General features: G+C 40.6%; 1 protein-coding gene across 2 annotated transcripts; it reads left to right on the forward strand.

Annotated features, from left to right (window-relative positions):
• Nucleotides 1–886: 886 nt before the first annotated feature.
• esr2a (estrogen receptor 2a) lies at nt 887–23,908 on the forward strand. 2 transcript variants are annotated; one of them, XM_077510358.1, is made up of 10 exons: nt 887–1,076; nt 8,070–8,478; nt 8,567–8,770; nt 13,345–13,505; nt 13,597–13,713; nt 14,106–14,405; nt 15,412–15,550; nt 17,217–17,350; nt 21,704–21,887; nt 21,977–23,908. In XM_077510358.1, the coding sequence occupies exons 2-10, from the start codon at nt 8,336–8,338 to the stop codon at nt 22,203–22,205; spliced, it is 1,611 nt and encodes a 536-aa protein (XP_077366484.1). In that variant the 5' UTR covers nt 887–1,076; nt 8,070–8,335; the 3' UTR covers nt 22,206–23,908. The 2 variants fall into 2 exon arrangements, with proteins under 2 accessions (XP_077366484.1, XP_077366483.1); XM_077510357.1 differs by having other exon boundaries at nt 8,070–8,770.
• The last annotated feature ends 124 nt before the right edge of the window (nt 23,909–24,032 follow it).

Consider the following 24,032-nt stretch of genomic DNA (forward strand, 5'->3'; position numbering starts at 1 on the left):
GGAGGCCATCCCAGCGGAAATTGTGAAAAAAAAAAAAAAAAAAAGTCAGTCACATGGCAATTATGTCAATTTGATTTTTTTTTTTTTGTGTCTTCTGACAAAATGTTTAAAACAAAGAAAAAAAACTCATTTGGGTCGTTAACGACGGTGAAACCAAATAAATGTTTAATCGTCTTATCATATAATTACGTATATACAAGTTGATGGATTATAGGAAGATAGTTTCTTTTTTTTTTTTTTTTTAAGAAATTTTTTTTCTTAAAAAAAATAAATAAATAAAAAAAGAAAAGAAAAAAAAAGGAAGATAGTTTCTTCAATTTTTGTTCAAGTTAAAAAGGGTAAGAAAAAAAATCTTGCAAAATCTCAACCTTATTTATTACACATAACAATTTAAACAATTTGAAATTTTTCCAGATTTTAGCAAGGATCATGAAAGATGAAACACATTATTTGCTTTGACGGGCCCCATATTTGGCCCCCAAGCCTTGAGTTTGATATAAGTGATTTGACAAAAAGCATCCAAACATGGCAATGGAAGACCGAATGCGTTTTTTGTTTGTTTGTTTGTTTGTTTGTTTGTTTGTTTTTTAGCAGCAGCATACTTTTTAATTGTATTTTAATCTGTGGACTTCAAAATGAATCATCTTGCACTGGGATACCAACAAAGAAACCTTAAGAAAATAAGTTAAACAGACTTTTGGTATGGGTTCTTTTTTTTAAATGTGCAAAATGAATTCACAAAAAAACAATACCCAATTCTAACATGGGCAGTGAGCAAGATATTGTTTATTCGTTGATGACAAAACGACCACTTCACAAATCAAAAGCGACGGGATAATTTTATTTTGGAGGGACTAACCGGATCTTGCGCAATTTACTCTGCTGAGCTTGACCAGGTTCCAGTAGGTCGCCCTGGTTCGGAGCTGGATTCACCACTTGCTCGTTTTCAACGCAATCTTTCGGCGAAGTCGGTCCACTGGTTACTTTTATGCCACACTTGAGACATCGCCGAGTGACTTGTCGGGGCCACGCCGTGCCGCGACAACTTTGTGCGGCTGCCGCATCTGGCAGCGGAGGTGAGTGTTGTTCTTTTGATTTCTAATTTTTTTCATGTCCATTATTGTTGTTGCCAGCAAGGGCACCAGGCAGGGTCGAAGGTTTGATTAAAGCCGGCGCATGTCAATAACATTTTGTGCTCAATCAACAAGTGGAAGGGCCTACGGCTGCGTGCGTGCTTAATCCGATTTCACTTGAACGCCTCTGAATTGACTCGTCGGTTAAACAGGTGACAGATAGTAGTCGTGCAAGAGAACAGATCACATTTTATGACGTGTTTTATTTATTTTTTATAACCTTAATAAGTCCTCTCAACACAAGGAGTGCCTTATATTAACGTTGAACCGTCCTCCTCGAGTGTAATAATAACCCGATCGGAAGGAGTGTGGGGTCATAGAATTTAAACAAGCCTTATGAGAACATTTCAACAAGCACTTATCGTCGTGTGTAAACAACAGTCTGCTATCACTCAAGCACGCAGGGGAGATAATTATTTTTATTTTTGTTCTTCTAGTTGGAACTGTCGTGATGCATGCAAATTTTCAATTTATTGACCGCTTGTTTTTTTTGTTTTTTCCTTTTACAAAACAGTGACTAAATGATTTATGCGCAGGAAATTTGTCTAAATGTTATGCGATGGACTGACAGCTCATCTGATACAAATGTAAAATGTTATTTCTTAGCCTGCACTAAACTCCCAGTTGGCTGCACTTTATTACAGTAAATAATTATCAGTGTAATTTGTAGTATTAGTAGCGAAGTAGAATGACTCGTCATCAAATTGAAAGCAACCATCTCTAATAAAGAGATTTCAAAATAAAAGCATCTTAATGCATATATTTTGAATGGATTTGTTGTTGTTGTTGTGTTGTTGCATCTTTACAGCTGTGGAGGTAGAATGTAAATGTTAAAAGTCACACCTACAATTAGATGACAAAAATATGAACAAAACAATACCAGGTTGAGGTTCATCAAGTGGGTGGTTACTCTCTTGATTAAAATCCCCCACTATTGACTCCCACCGGCTGGCACGGCCCACCTCACACTCCTTAAGTGAGGAAGGTGCAGCTTCTCGGTGCACAGCCGTTTCATATCCGCGATATTAAGGAGGCAGGGAGGTTTTATTTGGGAGGGATGGATGGGAAATGGCAGCGACCTTGAGCTTTTTGTGTTCAAAGCAAAGCAGGGACTTGTCTTTAAAGGCTGGGAAAAGTTGTGTCATTTATAGTTGGACTTGATTTGCTCTAGTCTGACCTTTTGCGCACACAGTGGGAGTGTATGCGTATTTAAATATTTCTAAATGTAACTAATGTATCTTACAGGTGCTCAAGATTGATTTATTATTTTTAATTAAAAAAAAAAACTTTTGAATGAGCGCCATTCATTTAGAAGAGTGGTGGAGTAAACTTGCTGCTTTAGCCATTAGCTTTTTTATTACCATTGAAGCAACGTAGTACCCCTCCCTACACACACATATTTGACAAAAGGGGAGGCAACTTTAAAGTCAAGGCTAAAGCTTCCAACAAGGGCGGGTAAACCATCCACATCTGCGTTTACCCCCAAATGGCAATTTAAGAAGCACAGTCCCACCATGTTTTTTTTATTTATTTTTTTTATGTTGTTCTCTTCGCGTGACTCATCTGATTTAGTAGTCACTTAGTTGGATGCACACTTTCAGTTTATTGCAAACTTAATGGAACAAGACAGTGTCGTTTTTTTGTATAGTTTGCGCACAATCGGAGTGAAAAAAGCATCGTCGAGTTAGTTACTGTAATTGCTTCTGGTGAATCATACTCACGTTGGTTAGACTAGTGAACTAGATAGACCGATCATCGTCCGGTAAGATTATTGGCGCCAATATTTTGGTATTTCTATTTATTTATTTTGATTATTGGTCGATAAGAGATCAATCAAAAATGTTGTTTTATTATGTTGGCACTGCATCAGAAGCAACTTTCGGCACTGTTTTGATTTTTATTTGAACTGAAAACAAAGATTAGTGAAAGGATCAAATTTCAGTTATATTGGCTTAGCCTCAGAATAATCGGCATCGGTATCAGCTCTGACAAAAAAACAGATCGGTCTATCCTAGTTTCTGGCGAGACTTGATAAACTCCAAGGTGACTGAGGTAAAGGTCACCTCCAGTCAACGCACTGTATTGGACTCACTTCTGTCTGGTTGCCACAATTGGACCATTTTCAAAATAAATGTTGGGTGAGTCAATGAACTAAAAACTAACACAGAATCGGTCATATGAAGGATTCTTTTAAAGGATGCGCTTACATGAAATGAAAAGCGTTTTCTTTGCGCTTTTGAAACAGTTCACGTACGATCATTTGTGCAAGAGATAGGCACAGTCATGTTAGTCTGTTTTTTTTACCACTATCCTTGTTTACAGTACACGGCACATTTGATGTGCTGACTTCTGTTTTGAGCGCATGATTCAGTAGCACTCAATGAAAAAATGAACAGTTATAAGGTGGTAACCTGTAAAAGCGTAGTGTGAGAGTGTTAAGCTGTAACCTTTGTTGACTCTTTTTTGGACTTGCATGTGACTCACGTATCAGATATCACTTTTACATGTATGTATAAGTACACAAGTCTAAAACCCCACGTAAACAGCTTCACACCAGTACAGAAATGGAAGTAACAACACTGAATGTATGTTAGAAATGGAATAATCATGAACAATTAACACAATACATAAAATATAATAGCAGCTTGATGTCTGACTAGGGGTGTGAATTGCCTAGTACCTGACGATTCGATTCGTATCACGATTCACAGGTCACGATTCGATTCGATACCGATTAATCCCGATACGAATTTATAAGTCGATTGTTGCGATTTTTTTTTCATTCAAATTTAGAAAATACTAATCAGTAAGCTTGTAGAGTGTAAGATTTATATGAAAATGTATTATTTATTTATCTGAAATTTCAGTCTTATAGAGGTTGTAATTTGTTTCATGTTTGAACAGCATTAAAATAAAATATTAAGGCTTAATGTTCCGTTCATATAACATTCTTCCATGCTCAAGGTGTGAATCCTAAAAAAAAAAAAAAAAAAAAAAAAAAAAAATCGATTCTGCCGATTATTGAATCGATTCGAGAATCGCGCGATGTAGTATCGCGATATATCGCCGAATCGATTTTTTTTAACACCCCTATGTCTGACTGTAAAAAGTAAAACTCTCATTCCCTCCCTGCTTTCTCTTTTTTTTTTTGTGAAGAATGTTATGTCTATATTGACATTGATACAATAGTTAAGTTTTAACAGGGTTTAAAAATTATTTTTTTTAAAAAGAAAGTGGTTGGAAGGATATGTACAATATGAATTCACATGGAACGTATGGTGTTCCACAGGGTTCAATTCTAGGGCCTCTGCTATTTTTATTCTTTCTGCTCAGGGTTTTTCCTGGTTCAAATTGAGGCAGAAGTGGTATCATCCTGATTATGATGGGTGACTACTGATACCAGGTATCGTTATCGGTGCCAATACCAGTCTTATTTTATGGTATCAGTACTCACGGCGGTGACAGATACCATTATGGGCCGCCCTCCTGCAGCCATTTTACAATCAGGGCCTAGAAATTATAAATTATATGAAGACAAAGGTACCATTCATTTTTACAATTTTTTTAACTACAACGATTACAATTTCATCCACTGTAAATTAGGGATGTAACGATATCCAAACATCATGATACGATATTATCACGATATGGTTAGCGATATTTAAAAAATAGATCACAATATTGTAAAAAAAAAAAAAAAAAAAAAGCTCATACCAAAAAAAAGGACAATATTGTGCTTTTGTACATAACAGCAATGCATATAAACCACCTACAATCTCTAATAACAATATTGAGGCACTTACTTGCTAATGCAAGCACACATTGATCGCTTCACAAGCAAATTAGGTTCCCCATCATCTGACAATTACCATAGATTTTAAACCTAGAAGGCCAAAACATCCGTAATGAAAATTAAATTTCACTAATAAACTATCCACTAGAGGGTGCTAGAACTGCACAAATGAAAATCAACCTGACCTTTTTAACAGATGTGTTCCTTTTAAATATTGTGAACATGACGACGACGATATTGTGCCAGTTTTAATATCACGATATCACGATATTGCCCTTATCATTACATCCCTACTGTAAATATAGTTCAGCGTTGTTGTAAAACACTATCATGTTTTTTTGTTATTTTTTTTTTTAATGGTGATGGCTGGAGTGCGCCACCTCTGCCTCGCAACCAGGAAACGGGCGTGTGCAACTGTTTCTTCTTCAGTACATTAAAGTTTAAAAAAAGCAACAAAAAAAAAGCCGTTTCTTCTTCGGTTGTTGCTTCTTGTCTTTCTTGTCTGCACTGCTGTTGATATAGCGCCTCCATAATGGCGCAACACTGCAACTGCAGTTAAAATGCGTTTCTGCCGAGCTCAATCAACACAGCTGGAGCGCTGTGTTAAGAGATATCAGTGGCTCAGGCTGGAGGTGGCAAACAAATTAGGTGGAGGTGGCCGCCTCTGAATTTTGTACACAGGAAAAACCCTGCTGCTGCCCCTGGGTTCCATCTTCAGAACACAGGTTGTTTTAAAGTACTCTATAAATATGGTTGACTTGAGTGATGGAGGTCGGCGAGTTGCGCACTTCTAGTCCAGCACAACTAGCTAGCTAGCAAAACTAAAGCAATACAAGTAGATGGGTGGCGGATAAAAACCTTACTTCTGCTGCAGCTCCTTAACTCGTGCACAGCCCGTGAGTTTTCCTGAATTTCCTGTTAGCCAACACGCCCCTGGTCAAAGGTAAAAAAAAAAAAAGAAGAAAAAAGTTCAGGTACATAAGGTCCTTCTCAGCGCAGTTCTGTTCAAACGTCAGAGATTATTGTTAGAAATCCAAACAAAAACAACAATTTGCAGTTGCACTTGGCACCAAAACTCGAGTGAGGTTAAAATGTGTTTGATTTTGACTAAGTGTTCCTTACTACTAATCAGTGATCACTTCACAGGGTCACCGCGATCTGGGAACGCGCGCCTGTCGAATCCCAACGTCAATGGATAATAGATACAAACATTTGACCAAATGTTGATACCAACATGGTGTGAAGTTCAAATAGATGGATCACTCCTTTAGTACATGGTTAACCTTGACTCGTGTCGAAGACGCTGACAATAAATGAAAGCCATGCCAAAAAGGAGCAAAGAATGTTCTCCAACTGGGAGTGAAGATGAGACAGCTGCCACCCAGGAATGATTAACTCTGCTGGGTTTGCTGTATCAGATGTTGTAAAAGCAAACGGACATGTCCTTTGCTTTCCTGGGATCTGCTTGTTGCTGTATTGATCTAACACGTGCATGTCAAAGTACATTATTAATTATATTTCCTGTTCTGGCTAACGACATTTGCACACCCTGCCAGTAAATTATGCAAAATAGCAGGCACATTGGAGATTTTCAGAGCACAAATGGCACAGAGGGTGGCCTCGATGTTTTTTGACCTTTAGCAACCGTAACTTTGCCAAGATTGCATGTGGCTATGAAATGGATTTGTCTCATTTGAATAGACAAAGTGCTCTATTACAAGTTTTTTTTTTTTATATGACGTGAACATGACAGCTCCTAATAGTAACATTAATTCTTTTCTTTTTTTAAATATAGTGTGTCCCAAAGACGTATTTATACGTTTTTGTTTTTGTTTTTTGTTTTTTTAAATGCTAGAAGGCTTTGATGCAGCTTCTCAACTGCAAAGAACGTTTGAAGAAATGGCAGTTATTACACAAACGGCTAGCAGGTGGCAGGAGAGCAAAGGAGATCAACCAGGGCCATGTTGAAAATAGATTTGTGAAAATTGATTAAACTTAGCTATATTCTAATGCTGATTGCTGCAAAACGGAAACAGATAGAAATATACTTTTTTTTCCAGATGAAAGAAGATACAATAATCTTTCTTTTGATAGGTTCCATGTTTTTCTAGCAATAGAACACAATATTCTGTGGGCCTTGCCAAATCAGTCAAAATCCAGTAAAACAGCTGGGAGCGAAAGGGATTGCTTCTGAAAATGACTGGGAGAAAATGAGTTAATAAGACTAAAACATTTTTTAAACATATAAAACCAAATAAATAAAATTACTTGGAAAAAAAATGACTCAATGATTTAAAAAAAAAAAATGTGCGGCATAACAGCTAAATGCAGCTTCACCATGTTTACTTTGTACTCTAGGCTCCACTATTTGACCCACTAGAATTCTGTCAGGTCACCCACGTCAATGCTTATAATTGCATTGAGAGAAACTAAGGCAGTAAGCAAAATGATGGGAGATAATACTGGAAAAACTCTGCAAAGTACAGCAGAATCAGTTTGGGGCGTTTGTATGTACTATTTGGTGTATTTGGAAAAACAACCAATTTCCATGAGAAGTTGTAAAGGAGGCCAAGGAGGACCCCATTAAATCTGGCCCGCAGACTGTCTCCGTTTTCATTGAGAGAACTCAAAGTGTTGGGTGTATTTAATGGAAAATGGAACGGTGGTTTATCGTCTTATTCACTGTAAAAAACAAAGTGGTTACACTTTGGAATCCATTTTCTTACTTTCAAGTTCCTCCTCACATTAAAGCCAAGAAAAGGATTTATTTAACAAAGAAAAACCTGATGCACAAGGAAAGGTCAGAGCTGGAGTGGAGTTAAACAAATAAGGTGCAGTTTTGTACCGCATGTAGTCAACAATGGTAAGACATTGAGAAATGTGCAGTTGATATTTGACAGCATGTGCAAATATTGTTTACAGTATGTTTACAGTCCACGAGGGCACTGAGAGAAAAGTTATAAAGTGTCTTAGCTTGTCCATTTGGGAGATATCCAAAAGGTCACCTTTGATGCGGCATCATCAGAGCTGGACGGCCGTCTTGCATAATCTGTTTTTTTTTTTTTTTTTTGGGCAGTCCATCCATGGACGTCAGTCATTATGTTCTGCTCTCATCTTTAACAAATCATTTGTTTGCCTTGCAGGGATGTCCTGGTTTCCTCAGTGAATCTTCTTGGCCGCTCTAATGATAGACCAGATACATCTCCTCTAACTTCCCGGATATTTTGGAATATCAACGCAAGCTTCTCAATATCTTCACAATGTATAGGATGCATCCTAACACTGGAACTTCACAGTGAATGTAGTTAAGACAAACCAGGTCACAGTAACCAATTATCAAAGGGATTTGATCTGATACAGTAGGGGGAAAAAAAGACAACATATTGTAGAAAACCCGTATTTATCCTACATGGATGATGTAGGACTTAGAACCTTCGAGAGACATCCTCATAGTTGCGATGGCCAGTCAGCCCCTCCTCCAGCTCCAGGAGGTGGACTCCAGTCGAGTGGGCTGTCGCGTCCTGTCCCCCATCCACAACGCCTCCTCCCCGGGTCTGTCCCTCGAAACCAGCCACCCCATCTGTATCCCCTCCCCTTACACCGACCTCGGCCATGACTTTACCGCCATCCCTTTCTACAGTCCAACTATCTTCTACACCGGGCCGGGACTTTCCGACTGCTCACCCGTGAACCAGTCCCTCAGGCCCTCCTTATTCTGGCCCAGCCACGGCCACATGGGCCCGCCCGGACCGCTGCACCCCTCGCAGGCACGCCCACAGCAGAGCCAGCCTGTCCAGAGTCCGTGGGCGGAGCTGTCGCCAGGGGCCTGTGAGTTGACTAACAGGTAGGACCCAATGTCACTTTCTCGATCTTTATTGATCCAAGGCGGATATTTTGAATATCGGTTCCAAATAAAATTTGTAATTTTTATGTAATTCATAAAGTTATTTGATGTTAAAAGGATACAGTTAATAGGAGTATAACAGATTGAGCAATATATTTGTGTTGAGGTAATTTTCTGCCACTAGATGGCACTAGTTTCATGTTGGACATTGGTGACAGGAAATAGTACACTTTTCTTTTCAAATTCAGAGTAAATTATTAGAGTAAATTAACAGTTAATAGGAGTATAAAAGCCCCTCCGTGAGCCGGCACCTTAACGTGGTGGAGGGGTTTGAGTGTCCCAATGATCCTAGGAGCTTTGTTGTCTGGGGCTTTATGCCCCTGGCAGGGTCACCCATGGCAAACAGGTCCTAGGTGAGGGGCCAGACTAAGCACGGCTCAGAAGACCCTTATGACGAAAACGAACTTTGGAGACGCGTTTCCCTCGCCCGGACGCGGGTCACCGGGGCCCCCCTCTGGAGCCAGGCCTGGAGGCAGGGCTCGCTGGCGAGCGCCTGGTGGCCGGGGCTGCACCCATGGGGCCCGGCCGGGCACAGCCCGAAGAGGCAACGTGGGTCCCCCTTCCCACGGGCTCACCACCGGTGGGTGGGGCCAAAGGGGTCGGGTGCAGTGCAGGCTGGGTGGCAACCAAGGGAGGAGACCTTGGCGGACCGACCCCCGGCTACAGAAGCTGGCTCTTGGGACATGGAATGTCACCTCTCTGGCAGAGAAGGAGCCCGAGCTGGTGTGCGAGGCCGAGAAGTTCCGACTAGACATAGTCGGACTCGCCTCCACACACAGCTTGGGCTCTGGTACCAGTCCTCTTGAGAGGGGTTGGACTCTCTTCCACTCTGGAGTTGCCCAAGGTGTGAGGCGCAGAGCAGGTGTGGGCATACTTATTGCCCCCCGGCTCGGCGCCTGTACGTTGGGGTTTACCCCGGTGGACGAGAGGGTAGCCTCCCTCCGCCTTCGGGTGGGGGGACGGGTCCTGACTGTTGTTTGTGCATATGCACCAAACAGCAGCTCAGAGTACCCACCCTTTTTGGAGTCCTTGGAGGGTGTGCTGGAGAGCGCTCCCTCTGGGGACTCCCTCGTCCTGCTGGGGGACTTCAACGCTCACGTGGGGAATGACAGTGAGACCTGGAGGGGCGTGATTGGGAGGAACGGCCCCCCTGATCGGAACCCAAGCGGTGTTCTGTTATTGGACTTCTGTGCTCGTCACGGTTTGTCCATAACGAACACCATGTTCAAGCATAAGGGTGTCCATATGTGCACTTGGCACCAGGACACCCTCGGCCGCAGTTCGATGATCGACTTTGTAGTCGTGTCATCGGATTTGCGGCCGCATGTTTTGGACACTCGGGTGAAGAGAGGGGCGGAGCTGTCAACTGATCACCACCTGGTGGTGTGTTGGCTCCGATGGTGGGGGAAGATGCCGGTCCGACCTGGCAGACCCAAACGTATTGTGAGGGTTTGCTGGGAAAGTCTGGCGGAATCCCCTGTCAGAAAGAGTTTCAATGCCCACCTCCGGCAGAGCTTCTCCCTTGTCTCGGGGGAGGCGGGGGACATTGAGTCCGAATGGGCCATGTTCCGCGCCTCCATTGTTGAGGCGGCCGATCGGAGCTGTGGCCGTAAGGTGGTCGGTGCCTGTCGCGGTGGCAATCTTCGAACCCGCTGGTGGACACCAGCGGTAAGGGATGCCGTCAAGCTGAAGAAGGAGTCCTATCGGGCCTTTTTGGCCTGTCGGACTCCGGAGGCAGCTGACGGGTACCGGATGGCCAAGCGGAACGCGGCTTCGGCGGTTGCTGAGGCAAAAACTCGGACATGGGAGGAGTTCGGTGAGGCCATGGAAAACGACTTCCGGACGGCTTCGAGGAAATTCTGGTCCACCATCCGGCGTCTCGGGAGAGGAAAGCAGTGCACCATTAACACTGTGTATAGTGGCGATGGGTGCTGCTGACCTCGACTCAGGACGTCGTGAAGCGGTGGGGGGAATACTTCGAAGACCTCCTCAATTCCACCAACACGTCTCCTTTTGAGGAAGCAGAGTCTGGGGACTCTGGGGTGGGCTCTCCTATCTCTGGGGTCGAAGTCACTGAGGTGGTTGGAAAGCTCCTCGGTGGCAGGGCCCCGGGGGTGGATGAGATCCGCCCGGAGTTCCTAAAGACTCTGGATGTTGTGGGGCTGTCGTGGTTGACACGCCTCTCCAACATCGCGTGGACATCGGGGACAGTGCCTCTGGATTGGCAGACCGGGGTGGTGGTCCCCCTTTTTAAGAAGGGGGACCGGAGGGTGTGTTCCAACTACAGAGGGATCACACTCCTCAGCCTCCCTGGTAAGGTCTATTCAGGGGTGCTGGAGAGGAGGGTCCGTCGGGAGGTCGAATCTCGGATTCAGGAGGAGCAGTGTGGTTTTCGTCCTGGCCGTGGAACAGTGGACCAGCTCTACACCCTCCGCAGGATCCTCGACGGTGCGTGGGAGTTCGCTCAACCAGTCCACATGTGTTTTGTGGATTTGGAGAAGGCGTTCGACCATGTCCCTCGGTGAGTTCTGTGGGGGGTGCTTCGGGAGTACGGGGTGCCGGGCCCCTTGATACGGGCTGTTCGGTCCCTGTACGACCGTTGCCAGAGTTTGGTCCCCATTGCCGGCAGTAAGTCGGATTCGTTTCCGGTGAGGGTTGGACTCCGCAAGGTTGCCCTTTGTCACCGATTATGTTCATAACTTTTATGGACAGAATTTCTAGGCGCAGCCGAGGCGTGGAGGGGTTCCGGTTTGGTGGCCTCAGCATTGCATCTCTGCTCTTTGCAGATGATATGGTGCTGTTGGCTTCATCAAGCCGGGGCCTCCAGCTCTCACTGGAGCGGTTCGCAGCCGAGTGTGAAGCGGCTGGGATGAGGATCAGCACCTCCAAATCCGAGACCATGGTCCTCAGTCGGAAAAGGGTGGAGTGTCGTCTTCAGGTCGGGGATGAGATCCTGCCCCAAGTGGAGGAGTTCAAGTATCTTGAGGTCTTGTTCACGAGTGAGGGTAGGATGGAGCGGGAGATCGACAGGCGGATCGGTGCAGCGTCTGCAGTGATGCGGACTCTGTATCGGTCCGTCGTGGTAAAGAAAGAGCTGAGCCAAAAGGCAAAGCTCTCGATTTACCGGTCGATCTACGTTCCAGCCCTTACCTATGGTCACGAGCTGTTAGTCGTGACCGAAAGAACGAGATCCCGGATACAAGCGGCCGAAATGAGTTTCCTCCGCAGGGTGTCCGGGCTCTCCCTTAGAGAGGGTGAGAAGCTCGGTCATCCGGGAGGGACTCAGAGTCGAGCCGCTGCTCCTCCGCGTTGAGAGGAGCCAGCTGAGGTGGCTCGTGCATCTGGTTCGGATGCCTCCTGGACGCCTCCCTGGGGAGGTGTTCCGGGCATGTCCCACTGGCGGGAGGCCCCGGGGACGACCCAGGACACGCTGGAGAGACTATGTCTCTCGGTTGGCCTGGGAACGCCTCGGGATCCCACCGGAGGAGCTGGTTGAAGTGGCTGGGGAGAGGGAAGTCTGGGTTTCCCTCCTGAAGCTGCTGCCCGCGCGACCCGACCCCGGATAAGCGGAAGAAGATCGATGGATGGATGGATGGAGGAGTATAAAAGATTGATACATTTGTGTTGATTGATATTTGCGTCGAGGTATTTTTTTGCCACTAGATGACATTAGTTTCATGTTGGACATTGGTGACAGGAAATAGTACATTTTTCTTTTCAAATTCATGGGTAAATTATTAGAGCAAATTGCAACTAGTCACCAGTCCCCACAAATCCATAAATATTGTAACACATTTATTTATTTTGGATGGGCTATAAAGCTCTGGAAGAAAAGAAACCCTGGATGACTTTGTGTTTACAAAATGACTCTTAGTACAATTTTTTTTTTATTATAACCAAATTGGCACACAGACCAGGGTTATTATAGTTTGGGAATTTTTCATTTTAGTTAGTTTTAATTTCATTTTGTCTTTTAAAATTACTTCGTTTCAATTAGTTTTTGGGTGGTTCTGTTAGTTTTTTTAATTAGTTTTAGTTATTTAATAAATGCTTAGTTTTAGTTTAGTTTTAGTTAATTTCAGTATTAGTTTTTTAATTATTTTTTTTATGCATATTACTTGTGCGCAATATTTAAAAAACACCATGGGAGCAACGTCATCTGAAGGTGCTTTTCTATTGGATGCTGCTAGATGATGTCACTTCTGTGTGACACACTTTCAAACGTCCTTATTCCGGTTAATATCAAAATAAATCTACTTAAAATCACATTTAAAATCATCCCCAAAGACTCATGCATTGAATTAATTACCAAAGACTAACACGAAGAACATGTGTGCTAGTTAGTTTCAGTTAGTTTTCATTTTTTAAAAAGCATTTTCGTTTTTATTTCGTTAACGAAAATGTTTGTTGAATTTTAGTTTTTTCGGTAGTTTTAGTTAACCAAAAGAACTTTAATACAGAGGCATGTCTTGCATACACCACTATAAATCTCCACTGACATGTGTGTTTGTTAGCAAGCGCAGGCGTTCCCAGGAGAGCGAGGAGGTTGTGGTGTCATCGGGTGGGAAAGCAGACCTCCACTTCTGTGCTGTTTGCCAGGACTATGCCTCTGGCTATCATTACGGCGTCTGGTCTTGCGAAGGCTGTAAGGCCTTCTTCAAGAGGAGCATTCAAGGTGAGGCTCAGTAAATGTTACGTCATGATTTTCCGCAAATTTGTCCTTGCTCAACGTCATTTCGACGTTCGACCTGTCGTTTTTGATACAGGCCACAATGACTACATCTGCCCGGCGACCAATCAGTGCACCATAGACAAGAACCGCCGTAAGAGCTGTCAGGCGTGCCGCCTTCGCAAGTGCTATGAAGCTGGCATGACCAAATGCGGTGAGTCATGTTTTGAAGGTGGTCTTCGGTTTACCACTCCATACCATGTCTTTAGGTTCTGAAGTTTCAAGTGACCGTTTAATAAACAGCGTTACATAAAAAAATATATTTTTATATATTTTTTTCATGTATCTATCAAAAGTCAGATAGCTTAATGCTAACATATAATGCATAATATCACAGACGGGCTAATGAAAATTATCACAAATATTGCAGTAATTATACGGCGATATAGCAGAAGCGCAAACATCGATTGAACCACAATATTGCAGTAGTTAATACTTTGTTACTGTGCTAGCATAAGCTAGTACAAACCGAGCACTACATTTATGTTCAATGCCAATGTTTTTCCTCATTTATTGTTTTTTTCAATCTTGCTTCCACTGGCTCAGGCATGCGCAAGGAGCGTGGAAGCTACCGGAACCAGCAGAGGCGGCGAGTGAGTTTGTCCTCCCACAGCAAGACCCACGGAGCAAAGGCGCTAACCGAACCGGCGGCCGTTTGCGAGCTCCAGCCGCCAGCGTTGAGCCCGGAGCAGCTAATACAACAGATAATGGAGGCGGAGCCGCCCGAGATCTACCTGATGAAGGATATGAGGAGACCGGTTACCGAAGCCAACGTCATGATGTCTCTGACTAACCTCGCTGATAAGGAGCTGGTTCACATGATCAGCTGGGCCAAGAAGATCCCAGGTAGGTGTGTCTGGATCTGTCCAAAAACAAAACATAGATATTTTTCAATCAGGGATTGGCAACTAGAGGCTTGACATCTTTATAAGCATGTTTTTTTTTTTTTTTTTTAATTTTTACATTTTTGTTTTTATTAATTTTTTATTATTATTATTATTTTATCAAATGTATTTGTCTATTTTTAAATTTGTCTATTTTTCTAATTTTTACAAACCCAAATAATTATTTAAAAAAAACAAAAAAAAACGCTGATAACTATTCAATATTTAGTTCTCAGTGAAAAAAATTACAGGGGGTGGATAATCCTGGAAAAATTTGAAAAAAAAATTATCTTAGTATCAGAGCTGGACTGGCCATATAGCATACAGGGCAGATGCCCGGTGGGCCGTAACTTTTGGGGCCGATGCGGTGCTTTTTAATTATTATTTTTATACATTTTAGCCCAAGAGACTGGCCCACAATTTGGAGGAACCAGTCCGTTAAGCCATTTCGAATATAGACAGCAAACTGAAACATCATCAATAAACATCAGTGGCAGGACCACACATTAGGCAAGAGTCGGGCTGGGCCGGGCCTAAGTCAAAATGCCAGGGCCAATTTTTTTTTTGCCAGTCCAGCCCCGCTTATTACTGTATTCTTTTCATTCCGTTTCCAAGGCAAAATGCACCAAGCTAGTTTAGTTAATAAACTAAATATGCATGCTAATCAGCACAAAGGTTGCTGCTTTATGAAGTTCAGTTTATTTACTTCTCAGATAATGCCACATCCAATATGGCAGACATGCCAACTTCATAAATCCACAGCCAACCCATATAATGAGTTAATTTGTTTACATTTAGCAAAGTTAGCGACATCATTAGCACAGCTAGCCTGTTGCCAAAAATCAGTTTGTAAAAACTCCTTGTTGCATAGTAGCTGGAAAACGGCAGGTACAAAAAAAGAAAAAAGTTGCCTACATAAGATGTTTGACATGTCAGCGCTAAGCATTGCTACACTGTGACCCCTTCAGGGTTTGTGGAGCTGAGTCTTCTGGACCAAGTGCACCTGTTGGAGTGCTGCTGGCTGGAGGTGCTAATGATAGGACTGATGTGGAGGTCGGTCAACCACCCGGGGAAACTCATCTTCTCACCCGACCTCAGTCTGAGCAGGTATTCATTTTTGTTTTTCTTATTATGACTTGAGCACGAAATAGAATTGTCTGGTTTCTGATTCCAAGCGTTATCATTGAAGAAGGTTGTGAACAGAAAAAATCAATCATGTAGATGCATATCTATATTGCTGGTTGTTCACTCGAGGATGTTGTTTATCTGGTGACTGATATGAGATTTTGTGATTGGCTTCAATTCGTTTTACAAGCAATATCATTGAGTTTGGCAACAGAGATTTGTTTGTAAGTTCTGCTGATTGAGCATTCCAGCACAAAAAAAATAAAATAAAAAATGAATGTAATACGGATGAATGGATTGCTTGTGTTTAGGTGTCAAAAATAATCAAATATTTGTCAAGTAATCGATTACTATCAACTATTATTAGTAATCGAATAATTGTTTAGAGACATTTTTAGCTTAAAATTGTCCAAATGCTTGGATTTCACCCTGTTAACAGTAATTATTCTTTGATATCTGTAGTCTTTCTTCATATCTGTAGTCATTCATCTGCTTTTATTTTGGAAGACAATGGCCACACCAGTAACTGAATACCTCTCATGTGATATCCCACAATTCAGTTTAAAATCACTAAACGATACCAAATAAACAGCAATAATTGGTAAATAAACAGTATCTGTTTTGTAATGCACTTTATTGGAAAAAATCCAATTATTTGATTAATAGATTCTAAAAAGATTTGATAGTGACAGATGGGGCTATGCAATTAATCAAAATTAAATTATTATACTCCACAATTACAAAATCAGCATAATCGTAAAAAAAGATTAATACTATTTTTTTTGTTATTTAAATGTATACATTTGCACTTTTGTTTAAACATTTTAAAATAATTTAATGAACTTTGTTCATCCAAATATTTGTATAATTATAGTATTTCAAATAATTTGATGTTTTTTTTTTTGTTTTTTTTTTTTTGTTTTTTACATTGAAACATTTTCTTGTTTTGTACCAAAAAATAACTGATCATCATATCATACTGCACTTCAAGTTTTTGGCAAAATAAATAAATAAATAAATAAACACACACATATACATACATACATACATACATACATACATACATACATACATACATATATATATATATATATATATATATATATATATATATATATATATATATATATATATATATATATATATATATATATATATATATATATATATATATATATATATATAAATTCTGTTTGGTCCAAAAGGAACTTACATAATTATAGTGTTGCCATTTTTTATTATTATTATATTTTAATATTTTTAAATGCTTTAACATTTTCTTGTTTTTTAACAAAAAATAATTGTTTGAAAAATCTCGATTTCATTTATTGCCAAAATAAATGTGACTATTTTTCCATAATTGAGCAGCTCTCATGACAGACAGCCCTACTTGCGTTATCTAAAGAAAATAAAAATAAAATACATAATTGCATAGTCAATCACAACCACAATATTGAGAGGGGAAAAAATGTGATTATTTTTCAAACTCGTTCAGCCCTCCTGGAACGAGTGTTCACTCGAAATCCTAATAATGTGAATGCTTAGCTTAGCTCTGCATTCACGCGATGATCCTCCTTTTCAGTTTTGCACGTTACTTTTTGTATCCTCATTACGAGGAAATAACAATGCTTGTGTGTTTGTGTGGCAGGGAAGAGGGCAGCTGCGTCCAGGGCTTTGTGGAGATCTTTGACATGCTCGTAGCCGCCACGTCCCGGGTGAGAGAACTCAAGCTGCAGAGGGAGGAGTATGTCTGCCTCAAGGCCATGATCCTCCTTAACTCCAGTGAGTCAACACAAAGACAGACACACACACACACTGCTGCTGCTACGTGTGTTCAGCCGTGCCCTCGCCGAATGTTTTGTGTGTGTGATGTGTTTGTTGGTGTCTTTTCCTTTGAGCTGCCCCCCCACTAACAAATCTGCACAGGGCTTCGTGTTTTTTGCGCCATCTCCTCAACCACAGCTTTCATCATGTCCCATCATTTGTGTAATAGCCGTGAGTCAGAAACTAAAATGAATTCGCGTTAGCGGAGCTCTGCCGAGCACATGTACCGCTATCCCAAAAAAAAAAAAAAAGGATTTAATGAATCTATCTGGGCCAATTTGAATGGCTCTTTCCGTTGCCCATTTCGACAGAGCTCTTGGAGAAATCAGCCAAGTCGACGAACAATGTAAGGGTTGCCTGGAGCTGATTAACAAAAAAGCTTGGAGGTAAATTGCTCATATTGAAGATAGATAAGAGATAAAAAAGAAACCTTGTTGGAAAGAAGAAGGGGGTTTCTTCTATTGGGAGTGTTCATACTAGGCATGGGCTGATATTAGATTCTGACGGTATGAGCAAAAATATCATGGTATTAAAATTAATTACACCTCTAAAATTATTCATTTTTATTAATTATTTTAAAAAATATTTGGGTAAATAAAAACACTACTTTCCCTGTTGAACACTATTTTATTATTAAATATAATATAGAATTTTATTATTAAATAAAATATAGAATATTTTATATATGAAGAAACATGTACCATGTTGAGGGCTACTCAATTTTTTTCAATTCAATTTATTTCATTCCTTTAAAAAAAAAAATGATGAAATGAAAGGGGACAGAAAGAAGTAAAATTTGTTATCTGCCCCTAATCAACAACAACAACAAAAAATAATCAACACAAAGTAAAATGACAGTGCTATATATATATATATATATATATATATATATATATATATAATTTTTATTATTATTTTTTTCAGTAATTGAGCTTTTGTCAGGTTTTTGAAGATAGAGAGACTGGGATGATTTTGTTTTCCAATCCAGATTGTTCCGTAAACTGACGCCTTGAGTTGAAATATATCGTTCTTTTTGTTTTTCTTCTAGATTTTTAGAGAAAATATCTGTTCCTCTTAATTTATACTCACTTTCTCTCTTTTTTTTCATTTAATTTGTAAAGTAATTTGGTAAACTTTCATGATGGGCTTTTAACATTATTTTAAGACGGTTAAACTCCCAATTCATTAAATTTTAAAATTTCTAGTTGTATAAATAATGGATTACTGTGGTCTCTGTATCCACAGCCGCAAACGACACAAATTTCACGTTTCTGTAAAAATCCTTTCTATTGCTGTACCTTGCACAGACAGTGTTGCTTCAACATCAATATTCCTACAGCTAAAAATCATAAATCTGATTTCACTAATGTTTATGGACAGTCTGTTGGCATTGAACCACTTCATAATTTTCTGAAACTCTTTCTCTATTACTTGTAATACGTTATGTATATTTTTTCCCCAACATAAAACAAGGTGGTGTCATCTGCACATTAAATACATTTTAACAATTTCAAAACAGTTGTAATATCATTCACATAAAGGAGAAAAAGTACTGCACCCAGAATTAATCCCTCGGGCACCTCACAAGTTACATAACTGTGTGTTGACTGTCTACTCTTGAATTCAACATATTTTCTATTTTTTAAACAACTAGTGACCCATTGATGTGCAACACCTCACACCATATTTAAACAATTTTTACAATAATATTTTGTGATCTAAGGTGTCGAATGCTCTTTGTAAATCCACAAAAACACTTGCGAAGATGTGTTTTTTTATCCATGGCAGTGGAAATTTCTTCAGTTAACTCCTTAATGTCCATATTAGCTATTACTTAAAATTTTATACTTGTCTATAAATCTAATCTTATCGCGTGCAATTTTTCCCAAAAAGTTTATTTCCTTTTTTGAAAAGTGGGATTACCTTAGTTATTTTCATTTGATGAGGGAATATTCCTGTTGTAAATGATAAATTACAGATGTACGTAAGTGGCTCTATGATCACATCTATAATTTGTTTTGTATGATCATTTGATTTTTTTTACTGGCAAAATTGTGAACGATGTACAAAATTTTGCTGGCTTGTACAGCCTCTAAGAAATACTGTTTACATTATTAGGTATACTCATGTTGTTCTTGGTGCTAACTAGTACATGCTGTCACCACAGAAGGCGTTTGGATAACTGTAATGTATCTCTTTTATCTAACCTTCTTCACTCACTGATTGGCAGTGAATCTTTGCCCAACCCAGCCGATCATGTCATGGGCGCAAAAAAACTAGAGTGATTCCTATGTAAATGAGCCACCACTGTGTAACAGTGCAGAAGAGCTCGCTCCGAGAAACGTTTTCAGAAACAGGCACATAAAAAGATTTATGTGGCTGTTTAATTTTACCCTTGACGACTTGGCAGGCAAGCCCGAGACCCAACGATTTGTATACAAACAATAAAAAGTCAATTTTCGATCATATGAAATGCAGCTCTTGAAACAGAGACATTTATAGAACTTCTGAATGAAAAAGAGTTTTCAGTGAAGACTTTTTATGGAAAACGATATATCAAAAGTCACATTTTATGAGATTCGTGGTTTCAACATTTTATTTTACAGGCCCAGAGAAGTCATTAAACGGGCCGTTTTCACTTTGCAGTTACTGTTTAATGTCTTTCAGTGCTGCTCGTGTGGAGTATTTCAATAGAAAAGCACTCCAGTTCCCTCCTGGTGGTGAATGATCATAAAAATTCTTTGATTTGAATATTCTTTGATCGAAACGTGCTAGAAATGATGCTATTTTCACTTGAACTTGGAGCTAAAAGTAGACACCTGTGCGATGAAACGCTCTAAATACATAAGTTGAGAACAGTGTAGGTAGCTACTGACTGACTGAAGACCCTCTGATGTGTTTAGCTGCTGAAAGGACAGAAGTGTTCCCGCAGGACTTGATAGAGACCTAAAACAGATGTTGGGCTTAAAAGATTCTCCATGTGGACATAAAAATAAGATGATTTGAACCTGTAGAGAGACAATATACAACCTTCGTTACTCAGGTTCAAATCAGGTGAAAAAGGAAGAGTACTATTTGTACTTTCTCAAGTTATTCTGCCCTCTGTGAGCACACAGAGTACAGTTCTGGTAGATAGCGAAATGTCCCTCAAAAAGAATCTAATGTTGGTTTCAAAACGTTTCTTACACTCCAGTTTAAGGTCGCTAAACCAAAACCGAATAAAAACGAAGAGAATTAAAATTACAAAACACGTTTTGTTTGTTACCCGAACATAGCTAGCTTAAGGCTAACGCATGAGGGAATCCGTCATTGATTCGCAATGGAAAAGTCAATTGGCTCGCTAACGAAAATTAGCATGCTACTCGCGGCACCAAATCCCTCCAAACGACGGGTATCGTACACAAACGTTACAGGAACGTACACAGACAAGTATTTCAACAATACTCACATCTATATGTTCTTCCTACGCTGTAAAGCAGGGGTGGCAAACTGCGGTCCTCGAGGGCCGGAGTCCTGCATGTTTTATAGATTTCCCTACTCGAAGTGCAGTTGATTCCAATTAACAGGCTCATTATCAGGCTTCTGCAGAGCTTGCTGATGAGCTGATCATGAAACATCTGCGTTGAAGAAAGGAAATATCCAAAACCTGCAGGACTGCGGCCCTCGAGGACCGGATCTCGCTGCTGTAAAGAAAACAGTTTAAAACGTTTTATTGACGAAACTCGATCGCGGTTTTCTTCTTCTACTCCTTAAAGAAACTAAAATGGTGTACTGCGCTGTATCTCAATGTGAGGAGCCACACTGCCCCTCAGTGGCCAATTCGCGTACAGCATGAACAGCGCGCAAACATCGGCAAAACACTAGTCCTATTCAAAAACAAATTTTTTTAAATTATTTTTAAGGAATAATACATTTTCAAATAACATCTAAAACAAAATAATTTTGAATGACAGACTAAACCAAGATTATTTTATTTTGAGTGCTCTGTTAGTTGCATTTGTCGTCAGATCTGCTTTAATTGTTCCCAAAAAAATTTTTAAATTCATTGTGTCTCGCTGTTAGTTAAAGTTCACATTAGTACTTGTTGCAGTCTAGTGATCAAGGTCAAATAGTCCAGCGCTCTATATTTTAGCAGCAGTCCCCCACACCTTATCAGTGATGTTATTGTGGCGGACTCGAGAGTCACCTGTGCGAGTCCAACACAAGATGCGGGCCAGCGACTGCGTCATACCATTCGGAATGATTTTGCAAATGGAGAAAGCATCCATTTGCAACGCTCTTCCCCCCCTCACACGTGTCTTTTGTTTCCAGACATGTGCCTCGTCTCTTCTGAGGGCAGCGACGAGATGCAGAGTCGCTCCAAGCTGCTGCGCCTTCTCGACGCCGTCACCGACGCCCTCGTGTGGGCCATCGCCAAAACCGGCCTGACGTTCCGGCAGCAGTACACCCGCCTGGCCCACCTGCTCATGCTGCTCTCGCATATCCGCCATGTCAGGTAAGGGATTGGACGCCTGAGATGATGTAATATGTGGGGGAATACTGCGCTTCACCATAATTTTCCGTCTTACCTCACCAAATGCTTAGCAACAAGGGCATGGATCATCTCCACTGCATGAAAATGAAGAACATGGTGCCTTTGTACGACCTGCTGCTGGAGATGTTGGATGCCCACATGATGCATAGTTCCCGGCTGCCCGCGAGGGGTCCGGAGCAAGAGGTCTCGGAGCAGGAGGAGGTTCCCGCCAAGCACGAGGATCCCGGTAGCGTCTCCGCCGATCGCTTCGCTACCGTCAACGTTGGTGATGCTCAGTAGCCGCTTTGAAACGAGTCCACATGCAATTATTTGTATCACTTTGCCTGAAGGTTGTTAAAAAAAAACAAAAAAGAAGCTCATGATTTTCTTTGCACATCTAAAACGACTCATGCAGTACTGTAATTCTTGCCTTAGCACATCAAGGCCTGTAAGTACTACTCGTTCTTGCTTAGATGGTTCTGTTGTGAGAAGATCATCTCATTTCAGTAATGACTCGCAGCGTGGAAGAAAAAAATTGTGACAAAAAAAACAAAACAACATACTGTTTACTTTACTCGCAGTTGTGTGCCAAATTGGTCCATGCTGGTGCCATCTTGGAGATTCGTGTTCTCAGCCTGATTATTTTTCTTCCCCCTTTTGTTGCTGTGCTTTTTTTTTGTTTACTGGTAAAGAACATACTAAAAGGAGCCTCTTATATTGAACCATGACATAAATGTTCTTTACAATATGCTGTATGCACCCCCACTAGTTTAAACATGGCATTCTGTGATGTCATTTTCACTTGACATTGACAAAATGGCCACCCCCTGAGATGGTAGTGCCTTAAAACCTGCTAATGACTCCAACATTTGCCTTAATAATCCAGACTATCTTACAATCTTCTACTTTAAAGTATATGATCCGTTTCTATGAGGAAAAAAAATGGGACCAGATAAACAAAATGGAGGAAATGGTCATTTTTATTGCGTGTGCCTGTGAACACAGCCAAGGCAGCCACAAAATATGCGTGAACGGCATAAAAATGGACATAAAAATAACAACGGACAGAGTTAAAACACGTGAGAAACATTGTTGTTTTTCTTTGGGGGTTGTGTGAATTCGTGGATGTAGCTTCACAATCTAAAGCCAATATGAAAAGTGCCTTAAAGCTGTAGGATTGTCCTTATGGCCAGCAGAGGGCGACCTCATTAATTGCAGTATGAATTTAAAGCTACAATCACATGCCAAGTTGTGCGACTCAGCTTTTGTTACTTAGCTGACTCAAACAAAACCACAAGGTAGAATTTCAAAAATACATTTCCATCAAAACTTGATACTTTTGCCTGTTTGTCAGTGTCCGATTAAAAGCATGCATCTCCAAAGGGTACAAAAAAATTGTTCCAGCGAGATCACCAGTGGAAATTTGATCAACTACAGTACTTGCATCTAGTGCCAAATTTTCTTCAAATGTGGCTTTTTTTGGGGGGGTTGTTGTCAAGTTTATAACCACTACTGTACTGACAAAGTTGCACTCACCTGTTGGAATTTTGATTGAGAAGAAAAAAAAAAGCAACTATTTTTGTATCTTCTTGTAGCTATTGCTGTTGTCCGCATTGTTAACATAATGAAATGTTCACTGAAGAATGTTTTGTGAAGAAAAGAAAAAAAAGGTTGAAAATATGTACTAGTTCAGCCTGCCTGCTTTGTGCTCTTTTAACATGAATTATGACTGCTTCATATCTGGACCGCCATGCTCATTAAACAAGCAACATATAAAGTGAAAAGACATGTTCGTCATGAATCATCTCGCAAACGCACTCTTTGTTGTACAGTGCGAATACCCGTAAGTGGCAAGGAGTGCTTCGTTTCACTGCTTATTTGTCATAAAACAAGCCTGAGGTGACACAGATACTAGTTATGCTTATTCATGTTCATAAATGTAAAACATGTTTTTAAATGCACATAGTACACGTAGACAATAAATGATTGTGTCATTGGCAAAATGTGATTTCATTGTCAGCCTCCAAATGGACTTTAATGATGAAAAACGGTTGGAATGACGTGTGATTTATTAATATTAACTCATTTGCTCCCAAAAATGTATAAATATGTTATATTTTAAAGATT

The sequence above is a fragment of the Festucalex cinctus genome, chromosome 21 (genome assembly GCF_051991245.1).
Source record: "Festucalex cinctus isolate MCC-2025b chromosome 21, RoL_Fcin_1.0, whole genome shotgun sequence".
NCBI classification, from domain to species: Eukaryota; Metazoa; Chordata; class Actinopteri; order Syngnathiformes; family Syngnathidae; genus Festucalex; species Festucalex cinctus.

Coding starts and splice junctions, on each gene's coding strand:
- esr2a (XM_077510357.1), top strand. CDS start 8,385: ATGGCCAGTCAGCCCCTCCTCCAGCTCCAGGAGGTGGACTCCAGTCGA. Junction 13,506..13,596: donor CTTCAAGAGGAGCATTCAAG/GTGAGGCTCAGT, acceptor TTTTTGATACAG/GCCACAATGACTACATCTGC. Junction 13,714..14,105: donor AGCTGGCATGACCAAATGCG/GTGAGTCATGTT, acceptor CCACTGGCTCAG/GCATGCGCAAGGAGCGTGGA.